The sequence below is a fragment of the Siphateles boraxobius genome, unplaced genomic scaffold (assembly GCF_051911475.1).
Source record: "Siphateles boraxobius isolate OS27281-9 unplaced genomic scaffold, OSU_SipBor_1 50, whole genome shotgun sequence".
NCBI lineage: Eukaryota > Metazoa > Chordata > Actinopteri > Cypriniformes > Leuciscidae > Siphateles > Siphateles boraxobius.
In genome coordinates, this window is record NW_027509142.1 from 550,447 (window position 1) to 576,705 (window position 26,259).

Genomic DNA, 26,259 nt, shown 5'->3' on the forward strand with positions numbered 1-26,259 from the left:
TTTTTTTAAATACATATTTAATTGAGTTTGAGAGATTTCATGTGTTACAAAATCTGAATGTTCCCACTATACATCAGCTATCCTGGTGTAATTGCAACAATAGCCTACATTTTTTACACACATTGAGTGAACATTGAATTTAATTGTTTGTATTATATTGTAAGGAAAAGTTAACTGTCTGTGGTGTCACAACAATGGATTTCCATTTTAGGAAAATCGTGATGGAAATAGTGGTTATGCAGTGCTTATAAATATATAGGCTACTATAACATTTACTAACAATGAACAATCATTCTGATTTATTCATCTTAGTTAATGTTAATTTCAGCATAACACTATACATTTTTTTGTAATTACATGTTGTAGGCTATTTGTTAACATTCATGCACTCACTGTAAACTAACATGAACAAACAATGAACAATCTTTTACTAACATTAATAAAGATTAACAAATGCTTTTAAAAAATTGCTCATTGAGTTAACAAATGAGACCTTTAAAGTTTTGCCAGAATAACAAATAATGTCATTCGTTTGCCACTCCAATTAACGAATAAACTGGATCTTTGTTCACTGGGCAGTAATGGTGGAAATGTTCAATAGCTGTTTTTGTAAATCAGATTTTTAAGCTTATAAATCTGCGCATAATATCCTCTACTTGTATACAACGCTCGCACGCGCGCGCACTCACTCACTCCTCCCAGATGACGGGAGCGCGCATTTGCTTTGACTCACTCAAGATGGCAACTGGAGCAGAATACGGCTTGAAAAAGATAGTCTGGCAAAGTAAGTTCATTGAGAGCAACAGTTGATTTTCTTCCAACGTCTTGCATGCACAGTGCAACACTTCATCATTTATACGAGTTCAGCTGAGTGGAAGAGCTGTCAGAAGTTTGAAGAGACACACTTAGTGTGCTGAGTTTGCTCAGGGGACTTACAGCCGCCTCATGAAGTTGTTTAGGTGTTTTTTTTTGGTGTTTAATAAGAAAAAAGTGCGATATGGGGTGTGTCCCGTTTGTTTGTCTCGGTAAATGTCTTACATGTGTCATTGGGTCACTGTTTCCGTTAGCTGTTCTGCTAATGTTAGCCTGTCCGGTCCAGCTCACTTTGACAATTCAACTGTAGGAGTTGTATCTGTTTTAATGGAGAACGGGCTTATAACGTTAGTTGTGGGTTCTGTATGTTCTCATGACGCGGAGGTTTTGATGATGTCATAATGTAACTTAAGTTCTCGCGCCCTTGTGTTACATTCTGTGAACTTTATCAGTGACTTCCGGTCTGCTGTGTTGTGACATTTGAGTTATTCCATGAAAGGAGAGCCATTTGTGCCCATAACATTTGATTAAGACTAGCCGTGACACGCACAACGTCATTTTACCTTCTTAAATGTGTAGATTCTGATGTGTATATGTAGGCTATGTGCTCGTGTTTTTGAAGTATTGTATGGGGTTATATGCACTTTGACGTGTGTATATATTGCAGTGGTTCTGAACCACGGCCCTTTAGAGAGACCCTGTAGATAAAAATGTGGAGAAAAAAACATTAACAGATCAGGATCTGCATGTAAATTGACATATTAATCAAATTCACCTTTCACTCATACCATTTTCCTCACTACAGACGGATTTTCATTACTTCAAATACAAAAACATTGAACATAATATTAATAAATCTAAAGAGAGGAAGTGGAATCGTGTTGTTTTTTTTTTGTTTTTTTTTTAAGAGAAGCCCAGTTCAGAAGTTGGTCAAAAATATCTCTTGTACTTTTACTTTCATTTAACATATTCATACTTTTGTTTTTTTTATCTCTACATAAGACTACATGTCTTTGCCCTCAAGCAGAACAAACTCAAAATGGGAAATAAAGCTGCTTGGAATTTTTTCTTGATTTTCAGTTCCATGGTGCATCAGCAAAACCGATTCACTGCTTTAACTAATAGATTGATTTATCTGACGTCACAGGAATCAAGGACACCATCATTGCCGACTGCAGAAAGTCAGAAGTATGGAAGGTCAGTTTGAATGCATTTAGATTTATTCCTGTAGTGAGTATCCATCTGTCTATCTATGCGTCTATCCATCCATCCATCCATCCATCCATCCATCCATCCGTCTATCCATCCATCCATCCGTCCATCCATCCATCCATCCATCCGTCTATCCATTCGTCCATCCATCCATCCATCCATCATCCATAAATCCATCCATCTATCTATCAATCCATTTATCCATCCATCCGTCCGTCCATCCATCTATCCATCCGTCTATCCGTCCGTCCATCCATCCATCCGTCTATCCATCCATCATCCATATATCCACCCATCTATCTATCAATCCATTTATCCATGCATCTGTCTATCCATCTATCTATCTATCCATCAATCCATCTGTCTATTCATCCATCTATCAATCAATCCATCCATATATCTATCAATCCATCCATCCATCCGTCCATCCATATATCCAACCGTCCATCCATCCGTCTATCGATCCATCATCCATAAATCCATCCATCTATCTATCAATCCATTTATCCATGCATCTGTCTATCCATCAATCCATCTGTCTATTCATCCATATATCCATCTATTAATCAATCCATCCATATATCTATCAATCCATCTATCCATCCATCCATCCATCCATCCGTCTATCCATCCGTCTATCCATCCGTCCATCCATCCGTCCGTCCATCCATCCGTCCATCCATCCGTCTATCCATCCATCGATCCATCCATCTATCTATCTGTCTATTCATCCATCATCCATATATCCATCCATCCATCCGTCTATCCATCCATCATCCATATATCCATCCATCTATCTATCAATCCATTTATCCATCCATCCGTCTATCCATCCATCATCCATTTATCCATCCATCTATCTATCAATCCATCCATCCATCCATCCATCCATCCATCCATCCATCTATCTGTCTATCCATCCATCTGTCTATCCATCCATCTGTCTATCAATCCATCTATCCATCCATCTGTCTATTCATCCATCCATCCATCCATCCATCTATCAATCCATCCATCCGTCCATCTATCAATCCATCCGTCCATCTATCAATCCATCCATCCGTCCATCTATCAATCCATCCATCCATCTATCAATCCATCTATCCAACCATCTGTCTATTCATCCATCCATCCATCCGTCTATTCATCCATCCATCCATCCATTCATCTATCAATCCATCTATCCATCCATCTATCAATCCATATATCTATCTATCCATCCATCCATCTGTCTATCCATCCATCCATCCATCTATCTATCTATCAATCCATCTATCCATCCATCCATCTATCCATCCATCTATCCATCCATCCATCCATCATTCCATCCATCCATCCATTTATCTATCAATTCATCCATCCATCCATCCATCTATCAATCCATCTATCCATCTATCAATCCATCCATATATCTATCAATCGATCTATCCATCCATCCATCTGTCTATCCATCCATCCATCTATCTATCTATCAATCCATCTATCCATCCATCCATCCATCTATCCATCCATCATCCATTTATCCATCCATCCATCCATCCATCCATCCATCCATCCATCCATCCATCCATCCATCCATCCATCCATCCATCCATCCATCCATCTATCTGTCTATCCATCCATCTGTCTATCCATCCATCTGTCTATCAATCCATCTATCCATCCATCTATCCAACCATCTGTCTATTCATCCATCCATCCATCCATCCATCCATCTATCAATCCATCCATCCGTCCATCTATCAATCCATCCATCCGTCCATCTATCAATCCATCATCCATATATCCATCCATCTATCTATCAATCCATTTATCCATCCATCCGTCTATCCATCCATCATCCATTTATCCATCCATCCATCCGTCTATCCATCCATCATCCATTTATCCATCCATCCATCTATCAATCCATCTATCTATCTGTCTATCCATCCATCTGTCTATCCATCCATCTGTCTATTCATCCATCCATCCATCCATCCATCCATCTATCAATCCATCCATCCGTCCATCTATCAATCCATCCATCCGTCCATCTATCAATCCATCCATCCGTCCATCTATCAATCCATCCATCCATCCATCTATCCAACCATCTGTCTATTCATCCATCCATCCATCCGTCTATTCATCCATCCATCCATCCATTCATCTATCAATCCATCTATCCATCCATCTATCCATCCATCTATCAATCCATATATCTATCTATCCATCCATCCATCTGTCTATCCATCCATCCATCCATCTATCTATCTATCAATCCATCTATCCATCCATCTATCATCTATCAATCCATCTATCCAACCATCTGTCTATTCATCCATCCATCCATCCATCCATCTATCCATCTATCAATCCATCTATCCAACCATCTGTCTATTCATCCATCCATCCATCCATCTATCAATCCATCTATCCATCTATCAATCCATCCATATATCTATCAATCGATCCATCTATCCATCCATCCATCATTCCATCCATCCATCCATTTATCTATCAATACATCTATCCATACATCTATCTATCTATCCATCCATCCATCTATCTATCTATCTATCCATCCATCCATCTATCCATCCATCTATCCATCCATCCATCATTCCATCCATCCATCCATTTATCTATCAATACATCTATCCATACATCTATCTATCTATCCATCATCTATTTGTATGTATAATTATAGATATACCATTTTATTTTAATAATATATTGGTACATTTTGAAAGTAACATTAACTGAGCTTAATAAATGCGTTAGTTTTTTGATAATTTATATTGTTTCAAACCTGTATGCATTTCTTTCTCATGCAGAACACAAAAGAAGGTATTTTGAAGAATGTTGGTAATCGAACCTTTTCGGTTCCCATTGACTTCCATTGTATGGACAAAAAAATATAATGGATGTCAATGGGAACCGAAACTCTTTGCTTGACAGGATTCTTCGAAATGTCTTCTTTTGTAAAAGAAATAAAAGTCATACAGGTTTGGAACAACATAAGGTTGAGTAAATGACGAAGTAGTTTCTTTTTTGGCTAAAGTATCCCTTTAACGATTCCTGTTCCGTAATTGTGATTGATGTCAAATCTGTCTCATAGATCCTCATACTGGACCAATTTACCACCCGCCTCCTCTCCTCCTGCTGCAAAATGTCCGATCTCATGTCAGAGGGCATCACAAGTAAGTGAGGGAAAGAGGTTTTGCTCCCAGGTTCAGTTGAACATCCTTTGTGTTAGACGGAAATCCAGCTCTCTGTGGATGCAGTGCTTGCACTTCTTTGTGTAGTGAGAGTCGGACACTCTTCCTTCCTGTGTTTTCCAGAAGGGAAGCTTTCTCATTTCCTCTTAATCCAGAAAAAGAATGAACTGTATGGGGAATTATTGTCATAATGTGTTACCTTTTGTTGGTTCACAGTTGTGGAGGACATTTACAAAAACAGAGAACCAGTTCCAGAGATGAAGGCCATCTACTTCATGACCCCCACTGCCAAGGTCAGAGTTCAAGGCGACACTATATGGACAAATGTATTGGGACACCTGATCATTACATCCAGGGTTCGACATTAACGTATGTCCGCTTGTCCAGGACAAGTGGATTTTTTGAAGGGACAAGTAAAAGAGAATTTTACTTGCCGGACCAGACAAGTAGCCTGATTAGAACATCAATTACAAAAATAATCTAATAACTAGAGAATCACTAAACCGAGAGAATGATTCTGATTTTATTAACTAACATGTATTGTAAGTTGTGATCGATTGTGGATAATGTATCACCATAGACTGTAAAAAAAAAAAAACTGACGGTAAGGTTGCGCTGTTGACGCTCGCGCAGCCTCTCGAGGAGAAATCTACACAAATGAGCGCAGCACACACACACTCAGTTAACACCATACTGCCAATAAAAAATCTAAATGTTGAGTTTTTATATTTTTAACATATGTTAAGCAACCTCAATTATTTTTCCTGAATACCATTACGATTGAAAATGTGACATTGATTTCCTACAACAGTTCAATAAACAGTTAAAATTAAGTCACTTACATTTTAGGTGCAATATTGCCTGTTTTTGTTCCGTTTCAACAGCGAAAATAGTTCCACACAAAAATCACAGCAGAACCACGGCCCATCTCACAGGAACACTCAACCTGTTTTCATTACTGAATGATTCAGCGTTTTGAACGAATCATTTGAGTCAAAGATTCAATGACCCATTCATTAACATCTGTCTCATACTTGAATGAATCAACCGTTTGAACTAATCGTTTGATTGAATGAATCAATGACTCACTCATAAAGACGGTCGCCTGCCACCACCTACTGGTGGTTTAGTGTTATGTTTAAAAGTAGTATCATTCTTTCCAACATTTCTTATTTGTATATTTAAAGCGGCAGTAGGGAGTTTGAGAAAATGTTGACTTAGCCTGAAAATTTGAAGAAGCACAACTTACAGGTCCAACCCCCTTGCTCTCTGCTGCACTACAGCCCTCCCTCCACAGCTCCTCCCTCCACAGCTCCTCCCCCACAGCTCCTCCCCCACAGCTCCTCCCTCACAGCTCCTCCCCCACAGCTCCTCTCTCACAGCTCCTCCCCCACAGCTCCTCCCCCACAGCTCCTCCCCCACAGCTCCTCCCCCACAGCTCCTCCCCCACAGCTCCTCCCTCCACAGCTCCTCCCTCCACAGCTCCTCCCCCACAGCTCCTCCCCCACAGCTCCTCCCCCCACAGCTCCTCCCCCCACAGCTCCTCCCTCACAGCTCCTCCCCCACAGCTCCTCCCCCACAGCTCCTCCCCCACAGCTCCTCCCCCCACAGCTCCTCCCCCACAGCTCCTCCCTCACAGCTCCTCCCTCCACAGCTCCTCCCCCACAGCTCCTCCCCCACAGCTCCTCCCCCCACAGCTCCTCTCTCACAGCTCCTCCCCCACAGCTCCTCCCTCACAGCTCCTCCCCCACAGCTCCTCCCTCCACAGCTCCTCCACCACAGCTCCTCCCTCCACAGCTCCTCCCTCACAGCTCCTCCACCACAGCTCCTCCCTCCACAGCTCCTCCCTCACAGCTCCTCCACCACAGCTCCTCCCACCACAGCTCCTCCCTCCACAGCTCCTCCCTCACAGCTCCTCCACCACAGCTCCTCCCTCCACAGCTCCTCCCTCACAGCTCCTCCACCACAGCTCCTCCCTCACAGCTCCTCCACCACAGCTCTTCCCCCACAGCTCCTCCCTCCACAGCTCCTCCCTCACAGCTCCTCCACCACAGCTCCTCCCTCACAGCTCCTCCCCCACAGCTCCTCCCCCACAGCTCCTCCCTCACAGCTCCTCCCTCCACAGCTCCTCCCCCACAGCTCCTCCCCCACAGCTCCTCCCCCACAGCTCCTCCCTCACAGCTCCTCCCTCCACAGCTCCTCCCTCCACAGCTCCTCCCTCACAGCTCCTCCCTCCACAGCTCCTCCCTCACAGCTCCTCCACCACAGCTCCTCCCTCACAGCTCCTCCACCACAGCTCCTCCCCCACAGCTCCTCCACCACAGCTCCTCCCTCACAGCTCCTCCACCACAGCTCCTCCCTCACAGCTCCTCCACCACAGCTCCTCCCCCACAGCTCCTCCACCACAGCTCCTCCCTCACAGCTCCTCCACCACAGCTCCTCCCTCACAGCTCCTCCCCCACAGCTCCTCTCTCACAGCTCCTCCCCCACAGCTCCTCCCTCCACAGCTCCTCCCTCACAGCTCCTCCACCACAGCTCCTCCCTCCACAGCTCCTCCACCACAGCTCCTCCCTCCACAGCTCCTCCCTCACAGCTCCTCCACCACAGCTCCTCCCTCCACAACTCCTCCCCCACAGCTCCTCCCCCCACAGCTCCTCCCTCACAGCTCCTCCTCCACAGCTCCTCCCCCACAGCTCCTCCCCCCACAGCTCCTCCCTCACAGCTCCTCCCCCACAGCTCCTCCCCCACAGCTCCTCCCTCCACAGCTCTTCCCTCACAGCTCCTCCACCACAGCTCCTCCCTCCACTGCTCCTCCCCCACAGCTCCTCCCCCACAGCTCCTCCCTCCACAGCTCCTCCCCCACAGCTCCTCCCTCACAGCTCCTCCCCCACAGCTCCTCCCTCACAGCTCCTCCCCCACAGCTCCTCCCTCCACAGCTCCTCCCTCCACAGCTCCTCCCCCACAGCTCCTCCCTCCACAGCTCTTCCCCCACAGCTCCTCCCCCAAAGCTCCTCCCTCCACAGCTCCTCCCCCACAGCTCCTCACCCACAGCTCCTCCCTCCACAGCTCTTCCCCCACAGCTCCTCCCCAACAGCTCCTCCCCCACAGCTCCTCCCTCACAGCTCCTCCACCACAGCTCTTCCCCCACAGCTCCTCCCTCCACAGCGGAACCTGCCGTGAACGCACAGGCTAGTAAGCAGGCCCACCGATGACGGCGGATTATAAACAGTTATGGAACATTCACTAATAGGGACGAAACATCAACAATTTGCTTTACATTGACTATGGCCTGCCCATACTTTGACTACAAACTTGGTCCTCAAATCATTATGCATTTTGCAATACATGTAACTTTATAAGGTTGCACTCTTTCCATAAGTTATAAATAGCTACTAAGATAACGTTAAAGGATTAGTTCACTTTTAAAAAAAACTTTTGCTGATAATTTACTCACCCCATGTCATCCAAGATGTCCATGTCTTTCTTTCTTCAGTCGAAAAGAAATTAAGTTTTTTGATGAAAACATTCCAGGCTTTTTCTCCATATAATGGACTTCAATAGGACACAAACGTTTCAAGGACCAAATGACAGTTTCAGCGCAGCTTCAAAGGGCTTTAAACGATACCAGACGATGAATAAGGGTCTTATCTAGCGAAAAGATCGGTCATTTCAAAAATAAATAAAAAACTTTACGTTTTATAAGCACAAATGCTCGCCTTGCTCTGTTCTGTGATGCACGTTCGTGATCCTGTTCGAACTCGTTCATCCAAATGAACGAATCTTTTTTCGAGTCATTTCGTTCGTTGAATGAACAAAATGACTCCAAAAAAGACTCGTTCAAAATAAAAAAGATTCGTTCATTTGGATGAACGAGTTCGAACAGGAGAGTCACGAACGACGGTACGCGCTCGCGCTGTGCAAGAGAGGGGTGATCAGCGCGTACACGAGCGGCTCTGATTGGTTGTTTCTGACCGGGAGCGGTGTATTTCTGCAAATGGCAGTAGGACCACAGGGAGGAGCCAGAGGAGCTTGATTTTTTTCACAGATTATCTGTCTCATATTCTACTTTCAGGACATAATGATAGTTTTAACAAATATTTGTTTACAAAAGCTACCTACTGTAGCTTTAAATCAATTTCATAACATTATTTTATGCAATTGTAATTTTTCAGTGTAAATGATTTAATCTGATCAGCCCTACCTAGGGTAACAGCCTAGTGTCTTATTATTCTAAATAATTGAATGTATTGATCAAATTTAGGAATTTAAAATGAAAGATGAGGCATACATTTAATAAGATTGGGGTAGGACATGCCCTTTAAAGGTGAAGATATTACAATATGCCGATTTAAATATCAAAGCTGATTGAACACTGATGAGAATATTGCTTCAGAATAAAAAAAAATAAAATAAAAATAAAATCCGGACAGCAACTTTTTTACTCGGACAAGTGAATGACAGATTTACTTGTCCGAAGGACAAGCACATGAAAAGGCTTAATGTTGTGCCCTGAAATCAACAGGGACTGTAATCCAGGGTTTCCCGCAGCACTTTGAAACACACGCCTGCCGCCTTAACTACGTGGTAAAAAAAAATTATATGAGCGATATCCGCCGTGTTGCTCTGTCCTGTTTTCTCCCTTTCAATCTTTAAATATGTGATAGCCTTCGTGTTCGCTTCAGTCTTGTTATCAGCGCGTTCTTCCGCAGCGGCGCCGAGCACGTCAGAACAAACAGAAGACAGGGTGGGTGTGTGTGTGTGTTCATCTGAGCCTCATTGGTCTGTCACTGCTCGTCAATGTCAGAATATTTGAGATGACCAATCAAATCAAATTAGGCGGGCTTTATGTTCGCAGCGCAAATATTAGCAGAGCGACTCATTGACAGTAAAGGAGCGACTCGACGCGCTTCAGTTTACGGTCGGTCAAGTGCGAGATAAGATGTTAGTTGCTAAACTAAAAATTTTCTATTTGACCGTTTTTTTTTTGGTCATAAATGTTAAACAAATCACAAAAATAATCAGGCAAACATCATTAAAAAGATATATGTCTCAAGTTTCAGTATTTGTCTTAATTTGTGTCAGGAGTTATGCAATTGCCAAACCCAAAGTCACTCATCAGACTGCCAAACAGAGACGCATGATTCGTCACTTCACAGAACATGTTTCCACTGCTCCAGTCCAGTGGCAGCGTGCTTTACTCCCCTTCCCACACTTGTAGTTGGCGATGTGAGGCTTGCATGTAGATGCTCGGCCATTGAAACCCATTCCGTGAAGCTCCCGCCGCACAGTTTTTGTGCGGATATTATTGCCAGTGGAAGTTTCACTCTTCAGCTATGACATCAGCAGAGCTTTGGGGACTTTTACGCATGCGCCTCAGCACTTCGACTTTCCATTAATTCCACTTAAAGTTGACCAAAGAATAGCAAGATTTCAAAAACAAACTTTACTGCAAATGAGGCATCCTATCACAGTACCACACTTGAATTCACTGAGCTCTTCGTAACGACCCGTTTTTTCACAAATGTTTGTAAATGCAGACTGCATGGCTAGGTGCTTGATTTTGTCACAATACATTTGTCTGTATAGTGTACATAATAAGCATAATAAGCTTTACTTTATTGTGATGATCTGTTTGTGACCTGGATGTTTTATATTTGCAGTGTGTTGAAGCATTTATTAAGGACTTCAAAATTAAACCCAAATACAGAGCTGCATATGTCTTCTTCACTGACTGTGAGTTCACTGCTTCAACTCTGTTTTGATTTAAAACAAAGCCGCTAGATTGTGTTTTTTTTAGTGACAGTGACATTTTTTATAACTATTATATTGAAATGAGCCCAGACTGTCCTGATGAGCTCTTCGACAAGATGAAGAAGGACTGTGCCAAACACATTAAAGTGTGTAAAGAGATCAACATCTCGTTTCTGCCACAGGAAGCACAAGTGAGTTTATCTGTTTTCTGCAAATTCATGTAGCCTGATCTGGCAGAGTGTTTTATTGTGTATGACTGTGTTTTATGGGTCACCTGTGCAGGTGTTCACCTGTGATAACCCAGAAGCCTTCAAGAGCATCTACAGTCCTAACAGTCCGGACAGAGATCAGACGTTGGAGATGATCGCTAATCAGATTGTAACTCTCTGCGCCACGCTGGACGAGTACCCTGGAGTCAGATACAAGAAGTACAGACACTCTTATTCACTTCACATGTGCTCACATTACACCTGATGCTTAAACGGACTTCGAATCATTGAATTCTGTCCTGTGCAGAGATTCAGCTCTCGGATATGGAAAGCAGTTGGCTGAACTTGTGGATGATAAACTGGCGCGACATTACGAGTTGGATGACAACTCGAAAATAAAGGTGAGAGCTGTTTGAGTGTTTACAAGAACCAAACACATCAGTTTATCTGATTGGTGCGGTTGGATATACAGGTTTATACATAAAAATATAGTTTTCTTGAGATACACCATACTCTTTAAAAGTTAAGGTAATATATTTATGAGTAAATTAATACTCTTATTTAGCAAGGATGCATTCAATTAATCAAAAGTGACAGTAAAAATAATTAGGGCTTGGTGGCGGTTAAATATTGTGGTGATGATAAAGTTTCTATCGTTAGAGAACACTTTACAATAAGGTTCATTAGTTTATCTTAGTTAACTACCTTAGTTAACATGAACTAAGAATGAGCAATACTTCTTTAGCATTTATTAATCTTAGTTAATATTAATTTCAACATTTACTGATGCGTTATTAAAATCAAAGGTTGTATACGTTAATATTAGTTAATCTGTGAACTAATATGAACAAACTATGAACAGCTGTATTTTTATTAACAAACATTAATAAATACTGTAACAAATGTGTAGCTCTTTGTTAGTTCATGTTAGTTAATACATTAACTAATGTTATTTAATTAACCTTATTATAAAGTGTTACCGATTTTGCTGTAAACAAGTAAAATAACTCAATGCAGTGCCTGCGCTGACTGACACACAGCTGAAGCGCGCGCAGAAAGCCGCGTCTCTCTGAACGTGATCGCAAATTCAGTTCTTCTTCATGGCCTATTGCGCTTAAATGGTCAAATACATAAACAATAGCCCACCGCGTGGAGTATTCACTGAAACAGTCAGTTGTGTCTGAAGTGAAAACCACACGTGTATCAGCGTATTAGATCTGTGCATTCGCCTTAAAGTGACAGAAGCCTAATAAACCTGCTGCTCTCTTTGTGATTAATATTAATCAAACAACAAAAGAAAAAAGAAAATCACTCACTGCTCTTGACTGAAGGACTTTTATTTCTTTAATAATAATCAATTTATATTTAATTCATACAGTGAGGTCTATGCAGTGTCTTATTTTTACATTTGATTATTCAATTTCTGTAGTATTTCTTTCTGGTAATAATAATAATAATAATAATTAGCTTATTTGTTCTTAAAGAATTATTATATCGTAAGATATGATTGGTCAAATCACTCACCCCTATTTATAATGTAACAAAAATTTCCCATTTCAAATAAATGCTGTTCTTTTGAACTTTCTATTCGTCAAAGAATCTTGAAGAAATGTATTACGGTTTCCACAAAAATAATAAAAAGCGCAACTGTTTTCAACATTGATAATAATAATAAGAAATGTTTCTTGAGCAGCAAATCCGCATCACAAATCTTTTCACAAAATGTGATTTTTCTTTTTTTATATATATTGATTTATTCTGAAATGGGTTCGCAACAATGGCTGTTTGGTTAAAATAAAAGTCTTTCTAAGTAAATCCAAAATATTTACAGCAAGAAGTAAATTAATGCATAATAATACATTGTAATAAAATAAATGGTTTGTAAAAATGGCCTGTTCAATGCCACATTTAGAAATTTGAATAAGGTAATTTCCTCATTACTCCCCGAGTCTTGTTTCTGGTCTAGGGTTTTATTCTGATGTCATCTTGTAAGTGACATTTCTGCTAGCACAAACCATCAGATCTTTTCTTTCATATTTAGGCAAAAACGCCAGCTCAGCTTCTGATCGTTGATCGTGCGCTGGACCCTGTCAGCCCCATTCTTCACGAGCTCACCTACCAGGCCATGGCTTTTGACCTCATACCTATGAAGGACAACACCTATGAGTATGACACCTCAGACAAAACACTTCTTCTTAACACTGAAATGAGCTTGAAGTGATTACTTTAATCATTACGGAGGATTAGTGTGAAATATGAGTTGTCTCTATTTACTTTGTTACTTATTATGGTTCTGCTGTGTATCAGTGTTTTTCTGTGTGTTTCCTCTTAGGTATAAAGCAAAGGATGGCTCCAAGAAAGAAGCTTTACTGAATGAAGAGGATGAATTATGGGTCAAATTACGTCACATGCACATTGCTGAGGTCACTGGGTGAGTAGAAATACTTGAGTTAAAAAAAAACATTGGTTACAATGGTCAGATATTATTTAACTTCACTTTGTGTGTCAGGACTTCTCTAGATTTAATAAAATACACGACTGTTCCAAATTAAGATGTGTTCATGTTTTTGAAATAAGTCTGCATTTATTTAATGAAAAATACAATAAAAGCAGTAATATTGTGAAATATTATTACAAATTAAAATAGCAGTTTTCTATGTGAATATATTGTAAAATGTAATGTATTGCTGTGATGTTTCAGCATAATTACTCAAGTATTCAGTGTCACATGACCCTTTGAAAATCATCAGATATGATGATATGATGTTGAAAAACGTTCATACTTTTCAGGATTCTTTTATGAATAAAAAGTTAAAAAAAACAGCGTTTATTTTAAATTGAAATCATATAACAATGTAGAAGTCGTGTCACTTTTTAACGCATCCTCGCTGAATTAAAGTATTCATTTCCTTTAAGAAAAAAATCTTCCTGACCCCATAGTTTTAAACAGTAGTGTATATTTATACATTTCTCTCAACTCTGTCCTCCTTGGAGCTTGTTGCAGTGCATTATGGGATTGCTTCATCCACATAAGACACATCCAGTGTGGCCCTGTTAAATGCTAAATTTTTGTCATCAACATCCGTAGCAATGTTACCAGTACTTATGTGTTTGTTCTAAAGGCAAATCCCCAAACTGGTAAAGGACATCTGTGCCGGCAGAAATGAGAAGCAATCAGCTGATGGGAAGGTACAGTATATTTTTACAGTTAATAACAGCTCAGAACAATGCCAGTAGTCTCCAGTTACAGATTCCCTCATACGAGTGTGTCATAGATGCCCCCTGTCATTGGCAGATCACAATCGGAGCGCTATCGCAGCTCATGAAGAAGATGCCAGCCTTTCGTAAGCAGGTTACTCAGGTAATCGAGATGCCTCGCATGCCCTGAAAGAGTGTGCTATCACATGACACCTGGGACCTATACATTCAACAGGCTGCCTAAAATACTGTACAAACCCACTGAGTGACTCACTTGCCTTTTTATGTTTCCCGTCTCTTTCAGAAAACGGTCCACGTGAGTTTAGCTGAGGATCTGATGGGCCATTATAAGAAATATGTGGAAAAACTCTGCAAAGCAGAACAGGTAGAGCATGGTGATCGCTTGAGGGAAAGGATGCCCTCTTCTGGGCAGAGTCTGTATGTTCATGCCTCTGGTTTTTGGTTTGTGTGTAGGATCTGGCTGTAGGTGCAGATGCTGAAGGACAGAAGGTCAAGGACCCCATGAGGACGTTACTTCCTGTGCTGTTAAACCAGTACGACACCATTGACAAGATCCGGGCCGTCCTTCTCTACATCTTCAGTCTCAACGGTGGATGTTTCTCTTTTCCTGTCATGTAGAGATTAGGAATGGATGTGTAAAGCTGAATATATGTGTGTTTGTGTGTCATGGTCAGGTACAACAGAGGAGAACCTGAATAAACTGATCCAGAATGTGAAAATCGAGCATGAAACCGGGTATATCCTTAACTGGAAACATCTGGGAGTCCCCATTGTCTCCACAGTGAGTCCACGGATGCGTTTTTCTCCTCTGGCACTGCTTCTTTTCCAACTGGCATCACATAACTTCCTCATACTAATAACTGATTTAGTTGTGATATGTTTTGAATTGCAGTTTTGTAGCTTTGAACATATTTAGGAATAGGGAAGTGAAAGGATGCTGTGTGGTTTTACAATACCAGTCTTTCAGTATCAATACCCATGAAATGTCTTGACACGTAGAGCCAATTCCCATACTGAAATATTATTAGGATTGATATACTGTAATATGCTATTGAATCAACTTGGTAGTGAAGTACTGGTGGCGATTCTGATGGGGCGTGTGACATACACCCAAGTTTTTATATTGGCTGATATTTATATTTTCACCTTCATCTTTCTTCATAACAGTCAAGCATGTTCTCATCTCGTAAACAATCACGGAGAGACCGGTCAGATCAGGAGACTTACAACGTGTCTCGCTGGACACCCGTCATCAAGGATGTAATGGAGGTGAGTTACTCTAACACTGTGTCCTAACCTGGCGCGATAAAATGCATTTTTTCCATGCTGATCAAAGTTTTTGTCCTTATCTGGAACAACAACAACATACACATGTGACACTGATAATCTCAGGTACAGATTATGTGCTTTATTTAATGTTAAATTAATTTATTGTGAGTTTAATAAATTCATTAAACATTAAATAAAGCACAAAATCTGTACCTGAGATTATCATTGTCACACGTGTATGATGTTCCAGATAAAGACGAAAACTTTGATTAACACGGAAAAGAATATCATTTTCAAACGCACTTTATAGCCACACTGAAAGCGACAATAGATGATTTATTCTCCTCACTTCAAATCATTTAAATTTAATGGTATTCAGAACACAGCAAAAATAAAAAATATATGTATAAAATAAAAATAAATGATAGTGCCATTCTTTAATGCCAAGCCTATACAACACTTATTTAAAGTGAAACTGAACCCCACCGTGGGCTCACGTTCCTTTCATTCGGCATGAATCCTTTCCCACAATGAATCGTTAGATGAGGTGTAACATTTGGTTGCTAAACTATTATGTATGCTGTAAGAAAGGCATTGTACTTCTCTTGTGTCCCAATATTATCTCATAGCATCCTTCACATACGCAAAAAAATCTGTTAGCAATTATTACACCACGGCAGAGCAATTGTACAACAGGCTAAATAAATTGAGTAACCAAATAACTTTTCTATGTTTAGTTGTCTCATAAAAGGCTGCGATGTGAAGTTAGCAATAAGAGCTGATATTGTATTTGTGCGCATGAGGCGCTGGTGCGATCACTTGGAATCCTTATGTAAGACTTAAGAGACTTAAATAAGATTTAAATAAGAGTAAGACTTCATTCAAAACATTTAAAGGGTCTATTTTTACTTGCGTACCTTTAAAATAACATCAGAACATCATACTTTTGTAAAATCAAGAAAACAAACAAAATATAATAATATAGAATATATTGTATACTGAACCTGAGCTAACATGAACTAACCATAAGCAGTTGCAACATTTAACAAATTAATAAACATTATAACAAATGCTCATTGTAAGTTAATGCACTAACTAGCATTAGCTATTGGGACCTTATTGTAAATTATTGCTTTGTTTGTAGGATGAGTTGGAAATACACAGATGTAATGTAACCATAATGTATATACTGGAAATACAAACATGTAAGTTTGCAAGACATTAAAGTGGATGTACAAGAACAACACTGATTTTCATCATCCATGCAGCAGTGTCCTGAACGTGTCCCGAAACGCTCTCACCGCCCCTGTGCCAGCAGGTCATCCTTATTCTTGAGCCCTGATTTATAATACAGCAGGATATGAGCTTACACTTATAGTGTATCATGTAAATAAGACCAATACACTATTGTTCATGGCTAAGGGCACTGACATTATATCCTAGTTTTTGACGGACAGATCAGATGTCATGCTTCCGACACCGTCTTATTTCCTTGTCGTCTATAAATAGTACTTTAACACTGGTGAAAACCATTAGATTTCTAGTTGACTTCAGTGAAAAGAAACACTGAATTGCACAAGTTATTGTGCAAGTTATTGTGCATTAGCAGTCGCGGGCTAGGCCTTCAGTGGTGTCCTACCAGAATGAATCCACCTCTTAATACCATCATTATGACTCCACGCTATAGAAACCCTCATTATACTGAAACGCAGTATAACAGTATAACATCACAGACCGGTGTCTCAGGCAGCAAGAATGAATGCCATTATTAAAGCAAGAAACACAATTCAACCAGTCTCCTTTCACTGCGCCACATCATCATCTCTAGCAGAAGCATCAATATTAACCTTATAAAATGACAAAAATAAAGTCCACCCCAGGTTTTCCCCCTTTTTTTTAGTACCTTTTAAGTTCTCCGACCACAGAAACCTTGGAGAATACGGTTTTCCTGGGGATTTGAAATTAGAGCAGAGAAGGCCTTGCTGACTCTGAAGGCCCACCACTGTCCGTTAGTAAGAAGAGCAAATAAAGACTACTGTGTTATATTTTGGTTTTGTCAACTGTGTGTGTGTGTGTGTGTGTGTGTGTGTGTGTGTGTGTGGTAGGATGCAGTGGAGAACAAACTGGAGGTTAAAGACTGGCCGTTCCAGTCTGAGTGCCCGTCTGCGTTGAACGGCTCGCGTGCCGTAAGGTAGAGCCAGACATTTTGATTCACAGTTTCCTAAAGTCTATTACTTAATGAATTAATGATTGTATCATTTACTTTAAGATACACACTTAAGCTGGGTTCAGACTACAGGAGTTTATAAATCTTAACCGGTTGTGAAATCACACACATAAGGAGAATCTTCGTACATTTTCTTCTTTCAAATCTCAAACCTGCACACCCTACAAATCATGGCGCATCACACACTACAATATATAGATTATCATGTGTTGTGGCAAAAATGTATTATCAAACCATCATCACTGCGTAAGAGACACTCTGAAACAAATTGTCTTTTAAAAAGTATTTATTCTTGCAAGAAGGACTGTCACCACACAGAAGTTACGCTGTAGAGTGAGTGAGACACCAGACAGGAAGCAGTGGACAGCCTTTATACCATTTTCAAGGTCTTCAAGGGGCTTCTTTTGCCTGCCTTCCACCGATAAGAGACCCATACTTACGTAGTTTCTGTTTGTCACTTAGTTATCACTTAAGACCATCACCAAAAAGTCAGTACTAGGGTCAAAGGTGCTGTCCCATATGTTCCTAAAGTGTCACACCCAGCCACCTCCCTAGATACCCGCATATGCATCAGTTCACAAACATACATGTTCTTATATGTAATTAAAAATTTTCCATTACACATGCCAGATTTATCACCTCACATGATCTCAGTAACTTGTATAATGTAAACTGTCTCTCAGCAACTTCCTCTAGACAATTATATGAGGAGACATTATAAAGGCAGTCGTGTGATTGCAACATTTTGAGCAGCCGTTCCAAGATTTGATCTGTATGTAAACGCCTCACAATACCAGATAATTTGGGCTGACCAAAACCCACCGATGCCCTGACACCATCTTTTCCCTCAGAAAAATGGTCTAAAACTCCTGTAGTCTTAGCCTGGCTTTGAAGCCATATTCTAGGTTCAGTATCTTGGCATATTTTAGTTCTCCATCATTAGAAAAAAAAAAATCAATCCAAAAAGTTTCATTTTGAAGTTGTAGTCAATGTCTGTTTCTTCATTCCTCTGGGCTTTCAGAGTGGTGAGGTAAGGCAAGGGTTGTTGGCTGCTTTTCTGTTTTCACACACAGAATTTCACATTTCATACATTTATGTTCCTTTTTGTTGCTTTGTTTCATTTTATTTATTTTTTTAACATGGACCTCTTAAAATGAAAACTTCTCATTTCCTGCTGATGATATAATTGCATGACGTCAGATCATACACTACTGTTCAAATCTTTGGGGTCAGTAAGATTTATTTTTGTTTTAAAGAAATTACTACTTGTATTCAGCAAGGATGCATTCAGTTGCAGTGTTGGAGAAGCTCTGAAACTGTAGTTTGACAAGCTGCAAGTTACTCATAAGTTAAAGTAGTTTAGATACAGTCAAGCCACTCTACTGAAAATTAGTTTGCTACACCACAAATTGCGATGACATTGTATATTACAAATAACTGAAAAGATTTGGGATTTAAAACAGTGACATGCAATGCAATTCAGATTTCAAAAAGTATTGTTTGTTTTATTTTGTAAACTACACAAAGATACACATAATACTCAATGATAGCCTATATCTCAAACTGACTGTCAAAGTGCAAAATTGCTACAATTGTAACATCAAAGCAAGAACAAAATATAAGCAACTTAAATTGGATACACAGGAGTAGTCAAATATGTATGTTAAACTCAGCACATGCAGTGGTGAAGCTCATTTACTGTGAACAGAGACGCTTCGATCTGAAACACGCCACAACCTACTTCATTACATCACAGCCTTTGCCTTGTGATAAGGGGTTTTAGGTTCATTATAAAACTGTGGCGGGAAAGTTAAACTATGACGGGTCATCATAAAATCAGAAGTTGACATTTAATATAGAGTGGAATAAAGCAGGACAATTAATTGATTTAAAATTGCCATTATTACACCTGCATGTCTTTAAAGTATTTGATGCAGACAGCGACAACTTCTTTAAATTACATACAAACGTGTAGACTTGACTAGTCGATCCAAATGAAATATCAATCTACTTCTGTGCGTCCTTTATATAATCATCAGACGATCTCTTCTCAGTTAACTGTAAAGCCGTAAGACGTGTGATGATGAAACTAGAGATGCTGGTAACGCACGGTTTTAGTTTGTGATCTAATCAGAAGACGGTGTTTCAGTGCATTGCTGGCTCGTCAAATCTCAAAACGAAATGTTGCTTTTTGGTCACACTACTTGCTGGAACAAGTAATTTGCTACGGTAAAAGCAACTGAGCTTCTGTCAAACTACTGACACATGTAGTTAAGTTAGTAGTGACAGTAGGAATATTTCTATTTCAAATAAATGCTGTTCTATTTATCTTTCTATTCATCAAAATCACAAAAGTATGAAGCAGCAAAACTGTTTTCAACATTGATAATAATCATAAATGATTCTTGAGCATCAAATCATCACATTAGAATGATTTCTGAGGGATCATGTGACACTGAAGACTGGAGTAATGATGCTGAAATTCTGCGTAGATCACAGGAATAAATTACTTTTTACAATATATTCACATAGAAAGCAGCCATTTAATAATATTTCACAATATTGCTGTTTTTACTGTATTTTCGATGAAATAAATGCAGCCTTTGTGAACGTTCGTCTTTCAAAAAACAACAAATCTTCGCGACCCCAAACTTTTGCACAGACCTGTATGCAGAAGGTATTTTCTTGCCACATGCAATAAATGTGTGTGTTTTTCCATTGATTGTGTGTGTTTTGTGTCAGTGCACGGCAGAAGCACAAGGGCAGCTCTCCGGATGACCTGAGGAGCGGCTCGCGTCTCATCGTCTTTCTCCTGGGTGGAGTCAGTCCCTCAGAGATGCGCTGTGCTTATGAAGTCACACAGGCTAATAAAGCCTGTGAGGTCATCATTGGTAAGGGTCATATGAGCGCTCGCGAACAACATCATTCTGTATTAAACCTGAAAGAGGCTTTGTGGCTTGATGTTTTAAAATCCTGCCTGTGGTTTTGAAACAGAGCCAGATTCAAATAATGGCTTTTTTATTGTCCTCAGGCTCGACACACATCATCACGCCGCGTGATCTGCTGCAGGATATCTTTAATCTGGGCAAACAACCCATGGAGAAATTCTCCATTGAGGAGGACAAACCCTGAGCCCGGCCTACTTTTACCCACCAGGACTGAAGGGAACGCATCTCAGCTGCTTTTGTGTCGCCCAGATCAGCATTACTTCTCATTCATTTAAACGCTTTTCTCAGAAAAACAAACAGGGTGATAAAACCCTTCCTGAGGTGGTTTCATGTGTAAAACACCATGCTCGTTTTAGGTTAAATATAACTAAGTCTTCACAACTAACTTCACAAACAATGAGATTTGGGTTCCTTGAGAATTTTAGCCTTTTGCAAATTGTTGAATAATTTAACACAATATCATGGAAAATAAAACATAATATGCAACTCTATTAAGGACCTGTGTAACACAGTATTTGTTTGATTACACTTTAATACAGTTGAAACACATTTAAAATAATGAGATCAGCGTACTTATGACTAGAGCCTTACAAACTAGTGCCTTTATTTACTAGTGCACTGGATTTACACTTTTCTGTGTATTTATATTTCTCACACTAACAGTAGTTATTTGTAAAAAAAAAAAAAAAAAAAAACTTGACTCAATTTGAAAATAGGCTTCAATGTTTGCCTTTTTTTGGTCTTGAAGTAGGTTGATTTGTACATTTGTTCTCGGTCGCTCTGTTTTTGCTTGTATAAAACGTGTATACTCGAAATGAACAGAGGAGGGATTTAACAGATTTAATGTATACTTGCATTGAACAACTGACATGACATGAATGATGTGGTTCAATTCTTCTGTTTGCTTTGTGACATTTAAACAGTGTTTGTAATGTGGTCTAATTTCATCTGTGCTTCTACATAAACATATAGTCTGAATATATGATTTCGTGGATGTTGTCGTTGCCCTCAGGAGCTGAGTTGAACACTTTCTGGAGAAACTGCAGTAGGTGTTGTGGTTGCCATGCACAGTTTGCTTTTATTGAGGGATTTAACTACACAATTTCTGCTTGAGTTAATAAAAGTCAAAGACACAAAGGTAAGAAGATAGTCTTCTTTATTTCTGCATTACATGGTGTTCCAGAAACAGTCTCTGGTTACTGCAGGCTTATGGTCTCCGCACAATATCTCGATTCTCTCAGAGGACATGATGCGAGTAAACCAATCTTATCAAATCTGTCCTATTTTGGGATTTAAACTATAAAGAAATGCGTGAAAACATGGATGTGCGTGTTGAGCATCTGAATTCATGTTGTTTAAAGCCTGTATACGTTTACACAGCTCTGTTTGACAGAAAATTGATACCTTTATTTGTGGGGACAAAAAGACTAGAAAATGATGAAAACATTTCCGCCACCTAGAGTATTATTTTATTTTGTTGCTCATTAATTGAACTATATTTCAATAATATATATATATATATATATTATTAGCCTACTCCGTAAATAAACAAACATATTAAATGATTTAACGAATGCACCTGAGAGCACGTACACAAAAAGATGATTAGTAGGCTGTTATTTTGCAAATAAGATTTTTATTAACCAGATTTACATGCTTTAATATATACATGTCTATTATATATGTCTGGTTAATAGTGTTCTTGTATTGGAAAAATATTTGTTTTAGTTTTAGTTTTGTTTTGTTTTTTTCAAAAGAGAAAATATAATAAAAATGTATACATAAAATTATAGGCCTATCAGTGTCTTTAACTACTAGGCTACTAACATGAATTTGTTACAGTTTGATATAATACAGTTATTGTATACAATACATGTTTTTATTGTACATTGTACAATTTTTTGTTAATGCAAGTAGTAAAGTGTGGCCATAAGAATACACGGAAAGATTTCCAGACATCTCACGCAGTTTTTGTCTTCTAATCTAGAGGGCGCTGGTGGATTTACGATGATGACGTGTTTTAGAAGCGACGGAAGAGTTGTTTGTAGTACAGTTCGCATTTATAACATACCCTGCACAGCACACCCTGAAGTCAAACACACAGGTAAAATATAAACGCTCTTCATCATTCAAAGCTGTTTAATAGGTAACGTTAGGCCTATAATGTTTCGCCCGAAACTGCACCCTCGGGTTTAAGCAGTGTTTAACTCGTGCTGTGGAGCTTCACTGATTGTGCATCATCAGTATGACAGATCAATCATCCAGATGTGTTTAGACCTGTGATGACTTTATAGCTCTACACTCGTGTGTAATTGCGGTTTAAACGATAGGAAGTGTGTGTTAATGCGATATTTCACATTCCAAATGACATGGATGGAGCTCTTCATTCAGTCTGTGTTATGGGTGTGCCATATTCAGATTCAAGAGGTATCGTGTGTTGTTAACAGGCTTTTGCACGTCTCTGACCTTACTGTGTTTTCCTTTTTATAGATCTTAATCAAGTGGTGAATTATGGTGAGTTGTTCTTCCTTTCAGTGTTATGCCATTTCCTCAACTTTGCCCTAAATATGATTATTCTAATGTGACAGACCCCTAAATATGATCACTCTCATGTGACAGACCCCTAAAAATGACCATTTTCATGTGTCGATGACTTGGACCCCTAAATATGACCATTCCCATGCGAGGAACCCCTAAATATGATCATTCTCATGTGACGGACCCTTAAGTATAATAATTTTCATGCCACAGACCCCTAAATATGATCATTCTCATGTGACGGACCCTTAAATATGATCATTCTAATGTGATGGACCCCATAAATATGATAATTCTAATACCGAGCCCCTAATTATGATAATTCGAATGCGACTGACCCCTAAATATGATTGTTCTCATGCGCCAGACCACTAAATTTGTTCATTCTCATGTGACGGCCCCCTACATATGATCTTTATCATGCCACGAACCCTTAAGTATGATCATACTAATGTGACAGATCCCTTTAATATGATCATTCTAATGTGATGGACCCCTAAATATGATTATTCTTATGTGCAGACCCCTAAATATGATCTTTATCATGCCACGAACCCCTAAATATGATCATACTAATGTGACGGACCCCTTTAATATGATCATTGTCACGCGAAGGACCCCTAAATATGATCATTCTCATGTGAGGGACCCCTAAATATGTTCGTTCTCATGCGAGGGACCCCTAAATATGATCGTTCTCATGCAACGGACCCCTAAATATGATCATTCTCATGTGAGGGACCCCTAAATATGTTCGTTCTCATGCGAGGGACCCCTAAATATGTTCGTTCTCATGCAACGGACCCCTAAATATGATCATTCTCATGCGAGGGACCCCTAAATATGATTGTTCTCATGCCACGGACCCCTAAATATGATCATTCTCATGTGAGGGACCCCTAAATATGTTCGTTCTCATGCGAGGGACCCCTAAATATGATTGTTCTCATGCAACGGACCCCTAAATATGATCATTCTCATGTGAGGGACCCCTAAATATGATCATTCTCATGTGAGGGACCCCTAAATATGATCATTCTCATGTGAGGGACCCCTAAATATGATCATTCTCATGTGAGGGACCCCTAAATATGTTCGTTCTCATGCGAGGGACCCCTAAATATGATTGTTCTCATGCAACGGACCCCTAAATATGATCATTCTCATGTGAGGGACCCCTAAATATGTTCGTTCTCATGCGAGGGACCCCTAAATATGTTTGTTCTCATGCAACGGACCCCTAAATATGATCATTCTCATGCAACGGACCCCTAAATATGATTGTTCTTATGCCACGGACCCCTAAATATGATCGTTCTCATGCCACGGACCCCTAAATATGATCGTTCTCATGTGACGGACCCTTAAATATGATCATTCTCATGTGACGGACCCTTAAATATGATCATTCTAATGTGAGGGACCCCTAAATATGATCATTCTCATGTGACGGACCCTTAAATATGATCATTCTAATGTGATGGACCCCATAAATATGATAATTCTAATACCGAGCCCCTAATTATGATAATTCGAATGTGACGGACCCTTAAATATGATCATTCTCATGTGACGGACCCTTAAATATGATCATTCTAATGTGAGGGACCCCTAAATATGATCGTTCTCATGTGACGGACCCTTAAATATGATCATTCTAATGTGATGGACCCCATAAATATGATAATTCTAATACCGAGCCCCTAATTATGATAATTCGAATGCGACTGACCCCTAAATATGATCGTTCTCATGCGCCAGACCACTAAATTTGTTCATTCTCATGTGACGGCCCCCTACATATGATCTTTATCATGCCACGAACCCTTAAGTATGATCATACTAATGTGACAGATCCCTTTAATATGATCATTCTAATGTGAAGGACCCCTAAATATGATTATTCTTATGTGCAGACCCCTAAATATGATCTTTATCATGCCACGAACCCCTAAATATGATCATACTAATGTGACGGACCCCTTTAATATGATCATTGTCACGCGAAGGACCCCTAAATATGATCATTCTCATGTGAGGGACCCCTAAATATGTTCGTTCTCATGCGAGGGACCCCTAAATATGATCGTTCTCATGCAACGGACCCCTAAATATGATCATTCTCATGTGAGGGACCCCTAAATATGTTCGTTCTCATGCGAGGGACCCCTAAATATGTTCGTTCTCATGCAACGGACCCCTAAATATGATCATTCTCATGCGAGGGACCCCTAAATATGATTGTTCTCATGCCACGGACCCCTAAATATGATCATTCTCATGTGAGGGACCCCTAAATATGTTCGTTCTCATGCGAGGGACCCCTAAATATGATTGTTCTCATGCAACGGACCCCTAAATATGATCATTCTCATGTGAGGGACCCCTAAATATGATCATTCTCATGTGAGGGACCCCTAAATATGATCATTCTCATGTGAGGGACCCCTAAATATGATCATTCTCATGCGAGGGACCCCTAAATATGTTTGTTCTCATGCAACGGACCCCTAAATATGATCATTCTCATGCAACGGACCCCTAAATATGATTGTTCTTATGCCACGGACCCCTAAATATGATCGTTCTCATGCCACGGACCCCTAAATATGATCGTTCTCATGCCACGGACCCCTAAATATGATCGTTCTCATGCCACGGACCCCTAAATATGATCGTTCTCATGTGAGGGACCCCTAAATATGATCGTTCTCATGACACAGACCCCTAAATATGATCGTTCTCATGCGAGGGACCCCTAAATATGATTGTTCTCATGCAACGGACCCCTAAATATGATCATTCTCATGCGAGGGACCCCTAAATATGATTGTTCTCATGCAACGGACCCCTAAATATGATCATTCTCA

At 40.0% G+C, this 26,259-nt stretch overlaps 2 protein-coding genes across 2 annotated transcripts in view; both read left to right on the top strand.

Moving 5' to 3' along the window:
* Positions 1-697: 697 nt before the first annotated feature.
* stxbp3 (syntaxin binding protein 3) lies at positions 698-21,988 on the top strand. Its single transcript, XM_077204624.1, has 19 exons — positions 698-784; positions 1,961-2,010; positions 5,129-5,210; positions 5,445-5,521; positions 10,889-10,961; positions 11,070-11,170; positions 11,262-11,407; positions 11,496-11,589; positions 13,230-13,354; positions 13,521-13,619; positions 14,311-14,377; positions 14,484-14,549; positions 14,691-14,771; positions 14,861-14,996; positions 15,082-15,188; positions 15,575-15,676; positions 17,782-17,867; positions 20,646-20,794; positions 20,935-21,988. Exons 1-19 carry the CDS (start codon positions 703-705, stop codon positions 21,033-21,035), a joined length of 1,824 nt encoding a protein of 607 aa, XP_077060739.1. The 5' UTR covers positions 698-702; the 3' UTR covers positions 21,036-21,988.
* Positions 21,989-22,868: 880 nt separating this feature from the next.
* Positions 22,869-26,259, top strand: part of rabggta (Rab geranylgeranyltransferase subunit alpha) — a 28,108-nt gene continuing 24,717 nt past the window's right edge. Inside the window, 2 exon segments of the mRNA XM_077204631.1 lie at positions 22,869-22,955; positions 23,342-23,365. Of these exon segments, the coding sequence (XP_077060746.1) occupies positions 23,363-23,365 (3 nt within the window). The 5' untranslated portion in view covers positions 22,869-22,955; positions 23,342-23,362.

Bases quoted from the DNA above. Each gene is read 5' to 3' on its own strand.
- stxbp3 (XM_077204624.1), top strand. From the start codon at position 703: ATGACGGGAGCGCGCATTTGCTTTGACTCACTCAAGATGGCAACTGGA. The intron at 2,011-5,128 runs GTCAGTTTGAAT...TCTGTCTCATAG, and splicing joins GAAAGTCAGAAGTATGGAAG to ATCCTCATACTGGACCAATT. The intron at 15,677-17,781 runs GTGAGTTACTCT...TGTGTGTGGTAG, and splicing joins TCATCAAGGATGTAATGGAG to GATGCAGTGGAGAACAAACT.